At 42.9% G+C, this 10,127-nt stretch overlaps 1 protein-coding gene across 1 annotated transcript; it reads right to left on the minus strand.

Moving 5' to 3' along the window:
• Nucleotides 1-102: 102 nt before the first annotated feature.
• Nucleotides 103-9,816, minus strand: LOC135337257 (uncharacterized). The gene is made up of 20 exons (XM_064533150.1): nt 9,806-9,816; nt 7,348-7,590; nt 6,986-7,181; nt 6,365-6,538; nt 4,606-4,749; nt 4,302-4,419; nt 4,215-4,258; nt 4,068-4,163; nt 3,985-4,014; nt 3,866-3,931; nt 3,520-3,585; nt 3,371-3,466; nt 3,196-3,318; nt 2,629-2,769; nt 2,503-2,583; nt 2,359-2,445; nt 2,221-2,310; nt 2,070-2,180; nt 1,139-2,023; nt 103-1,087 (listed from the first exon to the last, which is right to left on the minus strand). Exons 1-19 carry the CDS (start codon nt 9,814-9,816, stop codon nt 1,673-1,675), a joined length of 2,268 nt encoding a protein of 755 aa, XP_064389220.1. The 3' UTR covers nt 103-1,087; nt 1,139-1,672.
• Nucleotides 9,817-10,127: the final 311 nt, after the last annotated feature.

Consider the following 10,127-nt stretch of genomic DNA (forward strand, 5'->3'; position numbering starts at 1 on the left):
TCCGCAAAAAACAAATCATCATGTGGTATGGTCATGTGACGAGATGGAAGGTCATAAAATACACAATAACTAAAGCGAAAACAAATCATCATGTGGTATAGGTATAAGGTATAGTGGTCATGTGATGAGATGGAAGGTCATAAATACACAATAACTAAAAGCAGTAGGCAGAAGACAAATCATTATGTGGTATACGATCAAAAATACACAATAACTCAAGCAGTCGGCAGAATGTGAAGTATAGAGATGGAAGGTCAAGCAGGACTGCAAACAGATCCAGTTATGACAAGTACTTGACAATGTTCTTTACTTTGTCCTGGATCTGTTTGCAGTCTCTCTTCACAGTGGGGTGAAGGCTTAGAAATACCTTGCAGTTGTGTTTGTGGGCTGTTGATCCAGTTTTAATCTCCTCTGAGAAGTATTTTGCGATGAGTTCTGTCTCTTCCTTTGTGTAGGACCACCCTTTTCTTCTTATGAATTACCATCGGCGAGTCCTCCCTTCTTCTTTTCCTAGTAGTGTCCGAGGTGTCCAAGGAGTTTGTTGCCTCTTTTTCGACTTCATCCTCGGAGGTGTCGGAGGAGTCTTTGACCGTTGCTTGGTGTATCAACTCGACTGCCTTAGCTGAGTGTGAGGCAGAGGCAAAGGCGTGATAGTGCAGCACCTCTGTTTCCGTCAAGTGGGACAGGTGCCTGGCAGTCATCAGGCTGTCCTTGGGGTCGAGCTTTGTCGCTGCTGCAGTGGAAGCTAGTTTGCGTGATCTGGTAGCCGAAATGGGCTTCAACCTGAAATGGTTGAATATCTGACGCGATCTTTGGTTGAAGTTATTAAAGTCGCGTCCACCAGAGAGGACTAGTAGCCTGTTGGAGGTGTTATTGGCTATCTGGACAGGGCGGATGTACTGGACGTACAGGTCCACCATTTGAACGTCCAGTTCAGTGATAACCAGTTTTTGCTGTTCCGGATATGGAAGTTTTGTGATCTGCCACCTGGACGACGTATAGAGTACGCTGATCCTGCTTGCAGGTCTCCTTTCTCTCATACTCCGCCAAGAGGCAGTTCACAACTGCTCCAGGTCTCTGCCAGGATCTGTATACGGTTAGAATAAGGTCAGGGTCAACAAGTGTTAGCTAATTGTACCTGAATGTGAGCGGGATAGATATAATTGTTGAGCACTCGTCCATTAGTTTGGCAGTGATGGGAAGGCCACTCATGACCTTGTCGCAGGCGTCTACAAATAGGTCCCATATTGGGGTGTGGTCGATGAGTTTGTTGAGGTCGTCCATCTCGAGGCCGTCTGTTGATACCATTTCCTGCCTGACGGCTCTCTTGATGGACTTCTTTTTCCTCCAAGTTGCCTTCCACCCCAACATGACTTCAGACATGTGAGTTGATTCCTTGTACGCCTCAGAGTCCAACTTGTATGTGGTTGCTCTGAGGAACTTCAGTGCTGCCTCAAAAGTGTCTAGCTTGGACAGCTTTCCATCTACACCTACCGCCTGGTCCAGCTCAGTGAAGTAATTGAGTACCTGCTTCCTGTTGAGGAGGTGGTTCCACACCGGTTCCGTCGCGAGGGGGTCGGTTGCATATTTGAGGAATTTTGAGATGTCCACGCACATCTCATGGGCCACTTTACTCGTGCGCTCCTTCCCATCAACACTCATCAAATGTTTCTTAAACAATAGTATGGTTGGGGCTGTTGATGGGGAAGCGCGGGAAGGTCCTGGTTCCACTCTTCCCTGCCCCTAACCTCTCCTGGATTCCCAGCATTGGAGCCTCATCTGGTTGGGCAGGGAAGAAGGATGAGGTAATGGACGGCTGCCCCCTCGTGCTCCTGATGGTCGGGTGCCCCACCTGGGACTTCGTGGCCCTAGAGGCTTTGACCACCATCGCCAACCTCTCGCTCCTGTCGTACTGCGTGTGCTTCACTTTGATATGTTGTGACAGTTTTGCTTGTGGCTTGGCGTGGCATCCAGGCACGGGGCATATCTTGTGGTGTCTTACGTCCACCCTCCTCTTCAGTGGCTGGTTGTGGAGTAAGTGATTGATTATAATTGTATTAAACACTAACCTTGTCTTGTTCCTCGTCGTCAGTGGTGTCGATGGAGATGTCGACACGACGACGTTTCTGCTTCACCACATCCCCCTCATCTTCATCACGTGAATCAACTGGTGTCTGTAGCTGTGTCTTATGATTGATTATAATCGTATTAAACACTAACCTTGTCTTGTTCCTCGTCGTCAGTGGTGTCGATGGAGATGGGGTCGACACGACGACGAACAGGAACTACATCCCCCTCATCTTCGGGTGTCTGTAGCCGTGTGTTATGATAATTATCATAATTATATTAAATGCTAACCTCCTCGTCAGGGTAATCCTGTGACTCATATTGATCATGACCCTCATCCTGTGCCTCATCTTGGTCATCCTGTGGCTCATAGGTGTCCTTCGAGTGTGATGAGTTAGGGTGATTAGGGTTACGTTAGTGTAATGAATGACTCACCTCATGTAGTGCGGAGTCCTCCGGTGTCTTCTGGATTTTGTCATGTAGTACATGAGGTGTATTCTGAACGTGATCCATGTTCTGATTGTGATAGTTATGAATGAAATAGTGTGATGATTGACTTACCTCCGGTTTGTCATCCTCCTGTTTGAACCAGAGCACCCCCTCGTGTAACTGAACAACTTTCATATTTTGAGTTGGGGTTAGAGAAGGAGAGGGTGTCATCTTGAAACAGCGTACGGGGTCCTCCTGAATGTCATCGATGTTCTGAATTTAATTTAGGAATAAAATACTTAGTGTAATGAGAATGACTCACATCATATGTGACAGGCTCTGGGAAAACCAGACTATTGGAGCAGAATTTAGTATTGAGCTACAGCTAAATTTATGCCTATAGTATAAAATCTCAAATAAAATGTTATTGATGTATAAGTATCTACAGCCCTTCTACTACCTCTCTGTAAAATCTGATGCTCTAAATCCAACTCTTTCCATCGAAACGCTTCGTCCAAACTTTCGCTATTACCTTATTTTTCCTAATTAAGCAATCTTTGAGAGCCGTTTTTCTCAATACTACATTTTACGGCTTCGAGTTTCCAACGCGCATAACTCGGGTATGAAACTAGGTATGTGAAAACTAAGCATATCATTGTGTAGGCAATGCTCTGCTCTATCACTTGGTACATTAATCACCAAAATTTTAGTCTGCTCCAATAGTCTGGTTTTCCTAGAGCCTGTCACATATTGTATGGGGTCCGCCTGAATGTGTGACTTTGCAGGTTTGCAATCGATGAAATAGGCCACGGGTGTGGCATGCTGAAGGTAATAATCGATGTTTAGTGTGATGACTGAATCTGTCTTGACTAACCTGCTCTACACTCGAGGGAGTGGTCTCCTCTTTCACGGGTGTGGCATGCTGATTCAGGTCTACACTCGGGGGAGGACTGTGTAGTACACTGTCATGCTGAAGGTAATAATGATTGTTTAGATGTGATGACAGAATGTGTGTTGACAAACCTGCTCATTGAGGTCTATACTCGAGCTGTCCAAGGGAGTGGTCTCCTCTGTCACGGGTGTGGCATGCTGTGTGTAATCAATGATTATTTAGCGTGATGACTGAATGTGTGTTGACTAACCTGCTCATTGAGGTCTACACTCGAGCTGTCCAAGGGAGTGGTCTCCTCTGTCACGGGTGTGGCATGCTGTGTGTAATCAATGATTATTTAGTGTGATGACTGAATGTGTGTTGACTAACCTGCTCATTGAGGTCTACACTCGAGCTGTCCAAGGGAGTGGTCTCCTGTGGCATGCTGTGTGTAATCAATGATTATTTAGTGTGATGACTGAATGTGTGTTGACTAACCTGCTCATTGAGGTCTACACTCGAGCTGTCCAAGGGAGTGGTCTCCTCTGTCACGGGTGTGGCATGCTGTGTGTAATCAATGATTATTTAGTGTGATGACTGAATGTGTGTTGACTAACCTGCTCATTCAGGTCTGGTACGCTGTCATGCTGAAGGTAATAATGATTGATTACATGTGATGACAGAATGTTTGTTGACTAACCTGCTCATTGAGGTCTACACTCGAGGGAGGACTCTGTAGTGGTACCCAGTCGAAGGGAGTGGTCACGGGTGTGGCATGCTGTAGTACGCTGTCATGCTGAAGGTAATAATGATTGTTTAGTGTGATGACAGAATGTGTTTGACTAACCTGCTCACTCAGGTGTACACCGATGTCCAAGTGAGTGGTCTCCTCTTTCACGGGTGTAACAACTCAATGTGTCTTGTCTTGACTAACCTGGTCTACACCAAGCACACTCGAGGTTGCAAGTGGACTCTGTGTAAATGAATGACAAGTGATTAAGTCGTAATGATATGTGACTAACCTCTTCATCACTGTTCCATGGCTCTTCCATCTATACGAACATAAAGAATTGTGTGCGTGATTTTGATGTGTGTGTGATGTTTGTGTGTGATGTGATTTTGACATAAAAATGAAATAATTAGACAAACCTCATCTATAGCTTGACTCGAATCCGTAACACGCTATTAGATTGACACATGAACGTCACTCATTAATGAATGTAGTAAGCATCCCTAACCTGAAAAGTGTCCCAGGAGACGTTGAGGTCGTTGTCGAATGCCTGGTTTATCTCCGAAAGGCGATCTATGATCTTTGACTGCTGCTGTACATGTTGTCTCAGAGCCTTGTTCAGAGAGGTCATATGACAGACCTGTTTGTACAACTGTAGTGTAGGATAATCATAGGGTATTCAAAGGCTTCTTAATGATCTAACCTCTTCTTTGGTCATTTCTGTGTCCATGACCTGGCCGAGTTCCCTAACCCGAACCCTAACTCACTCCAGCAGCAACTTGTGTACAGTGAGATAACTGCAAAATTGAACAAGTTATGAGCCCTAACCCAGCAGCAAGTTGTGTAGCAGGCAAAGTGTATGCCCCATAATCATAATACACTAACCCCAACAGCTACCTAATTCTCACCTAGGAACACTCTGACTGCTCATCTCAGCTCACTCAAAGCCTCAAAGAAGTCCCTCACAACAGCTAAAGGAGAGATGCTTGTCTTTAAACTTGTCTTGAAACTTGACTCTGGCGTGTGCGTGTGCGTGCGTACGTGTGTGTGCTGTCCCATTGTGATGAATACTATTTGTTGACCTGATAGGCTTAACAGAAACGCCAGGTGAGGATAGTTTATCAGAACTACCAGCAACGGGGAAAGGAAGGTTAGTACAATTATAGTAAGCATTATGCATTAATGGTCTAAGTTTTTTGCACTACTAATCGGTGCTGCACTGTACAAAGAGAGAGGTACATGTATGCAACAGCAAAATAGCCGCGGACAAAGTGCTAGAAATATTTTAGCACTTCACTTATTGCCCACATGGTCTCTTCTTACATAATAATGTGTTCACTATTTTCTGCTCTATACGTTACAGGGCCTAGGAAAACCCCCCCCCCTTAACGCGGCACTAATTAAAATTAATTACCAATTTAGTAGAAATGAAAAACATGGGCAAAAAATTTTTTTTCACAGGTGCTAACTTCAACCCTTCCTCCTCAGGTATAATATTAAGGATATTAAGGACTGGGACCCTGGGACCTTCAATTATTACTGAATCAGCTAAAACGCAGCCACCCCCACGATTTTTAATATGTTTTGCGTGTAAAAATTCTGGATAGCTACTTATCGAACTAAAAACGGTGTTCTAAACCTTCCTTTTAGCTCTTAATTCTTAGTGTAGTAGGTAGTTCAAAGGCTTAAGCAGACATATCTGCTGGGAGGGAGCCACTTCTTTGGCCAAAGGCAAGTGACATTTATATTTTTATAGGCTAATAACTTACTCTAAATAGAACATGATGCTCTGCTTAAGCCTTTGAACTACCTACTACACTAAGGAACACCGTTTTTAAAAAAGACAAGTAGCTATCCAGAATTTTTACACACAAAACTGCGTTTTAGCTGATTCAGCAATAATTGAAGGTCCCGGTCCCAGTCGGCAGTCTGCAATCGGTGGACTGGACTACTGGACTGGACTGGAATGGAATGGACCTTTTAACCTTTCTGTACATGCGCAGTAACAACTTTTGCAATAATATTCAAGTTCGCTTTTGCAATAATAATAATAATATGAACAAAGATAGGCAGAAGACAAAAATTAAAGTATGAGTGCAAATAATATTAAATTTCTTCAAGGCAGAAAGAGTCCAAATTGGGTACTGAGTAATTGTTTGTGACGATTGTCTAGTTTTGACGACACATTTTCTGGGACAACAACACCATAAGGCACAAAAGATGGCCAAACAGAAAAAATACAAGCAACATTACAGTGGTAAGTATACGTTCCCAAACCGAGACTGTGGGCAAGTGCTTCCAGGTAAAGTGAAGGAGCGCCATTCCTCGTGTTGTATGCACAAATCATAAGGTGAGCCCAACTCCTTAGAGTATCTTCCTCGACATCCATTACAAACACTGATATTTCCAACAATAAAGTGCACCTTGAAGGGACTTTGTGTCTGTGATGCAGTGGGCACATAGGGGTTGTAAGAAGGCCCAGAAATACCATAAGAATCCAAAGGATTGGGGCAATTATAGCTGTTGACTATAGATGCATTAACAAGACAAGAACTAGCAGGTGATTGGGACTGATGGACAGGCATGGGAACTCTTGTATCAAATTGATTGGAACATTTTCGTTTGGCAGGTGGTTTTCCTCCTTTTCGTCCACGACCCTTGGTGTATCAGTCACAGCAAGCATAAGCAAGCATATGAAGACTAGGGGTACGTTTTACTTTCGTCACAGCAGCAATTAATTCACACAAACGATCGGTACTAATAGCTGTAGCCACAACATGAGAACAGATACCTGCAGATTTGTAGTGTGGACAGTCGCTATCACAAGTCATACTGCCATTTTTCTTTGGGGTAACCAAGTGAGGCCTTTTCCTAGATTTACTGATTACCATTCTGGCAGCGTCATCACAACCTGGGGCAGGTACAATGCCATTAGCAGTCTCCAGAATCTCTTTTGCTTTGCGAGCTATTCCTTCAATCGTTACGATTGGTAGGCCTAGAGAAGATTCGATGGGCTTAAAGCTCTCTACTACAGACAATACAGAAGGAAACGCGGACTTGTCAGAGCTTGGCCCAGAAATGTCACTAGCAAACAACACGTCACTAGGGTCTTTTACATCACAAACAGAGAGAGAATTGACCTTCTTAAGATGTTTTACTCGTTGATCTCTTGACATTGAAAACCATTTGGCCTCGGATACTTCTAAATGTTTGTACTGTGGACGGAGTGTACTGTGGACGGAGTTGATACTTTCCACGTCCGACTACGGCACGTTCTACTTCACGTTCTTGCTCTTCACATACTTCTTTCAATTTCAATATGAAGTCAGGTAGTTTGTTTTGCTTGTAGGACACAGCATTCTTCAAAACGCTATTCACAGTTTCACTGGCGTTAGTGTAAAACTTGTCTGGTGGTGATCCAAGACCTGCTTCCTCGCGAACTGGCTTGAGCATTGAGCGACGAATTACATCCACTTTGTTTTTAGTGAACCAACTGCAGAAAGGAGCACACAATTCCAATTCAGACCACTTTTCAATAAGCATATCCACTTTTTCCTTGAAGTCACAATCGTCACTCGCATCAACAAGTCCTTCTACAAAAGTGGAACCAATCCAAACACATCATCCAGTATGATCTCTCTGACTTCTTGTGGAACACCACATTTCGATAGCTCCTCTTTAATATTACGACGAACATGGATAAAACATGAGAGGTGCCTTGATAGATGAAATTCATGGGAAAATGCATCTATTAAGGCTCTTTCCCCATCAGTGCCAAAAGCCCGAAGTTTAACCAGCTCTTTTTTCTGACCAACTAGAGACGACGCAAAAAAGAGATACGTTTGAAAATCTTTCTTTTAGTGTAGTGTATTAGAATTGGACCAATCATCACTGGTGGTTTCTTTGTGCGACAAGTTTCTAGTAGCAGGTGACGATAGGTGGCAGGCGTAACATCGAATTCACCTAAATTAAACGTTGGATCAATGGTCAAAACACAACTTTCAAAAGGGCCGCAACAAAACTGAGCAACATCATTTAATTGACGATCACTTGCAACTATAATGGCAGGGTTCGGATATGCCTTAATATCTCTAGCAAATTTGTTTCCCGAATCTTCCATGTGTGCACGAAACATAACTGCATACAATGCATCACCATTAGTAACACCAGTGTTTTCAATCGAATTAGACACTTTATTGCGCTTAAAATTTGTTACTTGCTGCTCATTTCGAGGTAATTCTCCAGGATATGATGCACAAACTATTCCACCCTTGCTTGCAGATACACTCGCAACTGTGTGCTTGGGTCCAGAGCGCTCACATTCTCCCTTAATATGTGCCGCAGTACTTGGAAGAGTAGAATAGTAAGGGTTTCCGGATTTACTATTTCCATGAGGAGAAATACTGGGTGTGAATCCACTTGGTAGATAGTACACAACAAGGCACAGTGGGTGTGGATTGTAATGTTGATCTGAAGAAAAATTATTACTTTAAATCAACTGTACCGTACTTCTTCTAAAAAAGGCCTCCTTCTAATAAGGCGCCACCTCTCGTACCATATAAATTCATTGGCTATTTCTTGTTTTGCATACATGAAAAGGTAATCACTAAGAGGTTTAAAAGAAGTATGGTAGTTATAATGGTGCTTACCTGAAACAAATCCAATAACTCTACGAAACGATGAGTTGGAAGGATGATTGCTATGGAGTCTTCTTAGATAGTACACATTTCCTGATGCACCTGGTCCGCAGCGTTCTACACGGACATCATCATGTGTGTGATATTGGTCTTGAATGGAATGGGGTGAGACCCGGAATGATTCCACTTTCCAAAAAAGTCCTTGCGCACATCATCAGGATGTTTGAGTTTTGAAACATCCACAACAAAAGTAGTACTGTTTTTTACTTGTACTGATAAAGGCCAAGTAGAGCACACCTTCGATTTGTCTATCTTAGGATTCAGCAAAAGCTTCAACATACTCTCAGCACTGTACGATGTGGGAGGCTTCTCAAAACCCTCTGGGTGAAGATGATCATCACTGGAAAACAATACTTCAGTTAATTAACATTTTCCATAGACACAGAATGATACATATTGGGCCTACACACTAGGTACATGTTCTAGTCCCCAATGCCAATGCCATCTCCCACTTTCCACTAGATCTGAGCTGTACTTATTACTCATCAGTAGAGGCATAGCTGTCGTCACTATCATCAAACTTCAATTCTCGTTTAACAGGGCTTGAGTCCAACTTTCCAAAAACAGATCTAGATTGGTATAATTATAACTAACTACATGTACAACTATAAAATAAATGTGCTCTCTATATAACATAAGAGTTTATTACATACCGATAGCTAGAAGCACAGATGACTTTCAGGGGAGAATTATAACTGCCATCTGCTTCACCTTCACTTTCAGAGGATATGATTATTGGAGCCTTACTGCTCATAATTATTACAAGATTAGCACAGATTTAGATTAATCTATCTTCATGTACTAAGGTTTGGCACATGGCAAATATGTACTGCGCATGTGCAGAAAGGTTAAAAGGTCATTCCAGTCCATTCCATTCCAGTCCAGTCCAGTAGTCCAGTCCACCGATTGCAGACTGCCGTCCCAGTCCTTAATATACCTGAGTCTACCTACCTGTAAAAATTTGGGTCTCTACGAATCTTTAAACAGGTCGCGGACGTTGAAGAAACTCACCGAACGTTCATTTTCTATAATGACATTTACTGTCTACGTGAGGGAAATTCCCAGGGAATTTCCCTATTATTGTTAATTATTTTTAACAAATAAAAGATGGCAAATCAGCCCAGTACTTACAATCATCAAGAGGAGCCAGGTATATTATAGCTACACTTCTTAACAAACATAATTTAGCAACAGAAATAAGTAGCTAGCCACTCTTGTTTCAGATGTATGTATCCCGTGCCACTTGTCCACTTGTCCTCATAAACACTCCATAACAACCTACAGATAAGTAGTAAGTTAAGATAGACACGTCACTTACATTCTAGCCAATAGA

Source organism: Halichondria panicea, chromosome 6 (assembly GCF_963675165.1).
Source record: "Halichondria panicea chromosome 6, odHalPani1.1, whole genome shotgun sequence".
NCBI lineage: Eukaryota > Metazoa > Porifera > Demospongiae > Suberitida > Halichondriidae > Halichondria > Halichondria panicea.

Bases quoted from the DNA above. Each gene is read 5' to 3' on its own strand.
- LOC135337257 (XM_064533150.1), bottom strand. The intron at 4,750-6,364 runs GTATACTTACCA...CCTACACTACAG, and splicing joins CACAGTCTCGGTTTGGGAAC to TTGTACAAACAGGTCTGTCA. The intron at 4,164-4,214 runs GTTAGTCAAACA...TATTACCTTCAG, and splicing joins GTGTACACCTGAGTGAGCAG to CATGACAGCGTACTACAGCA.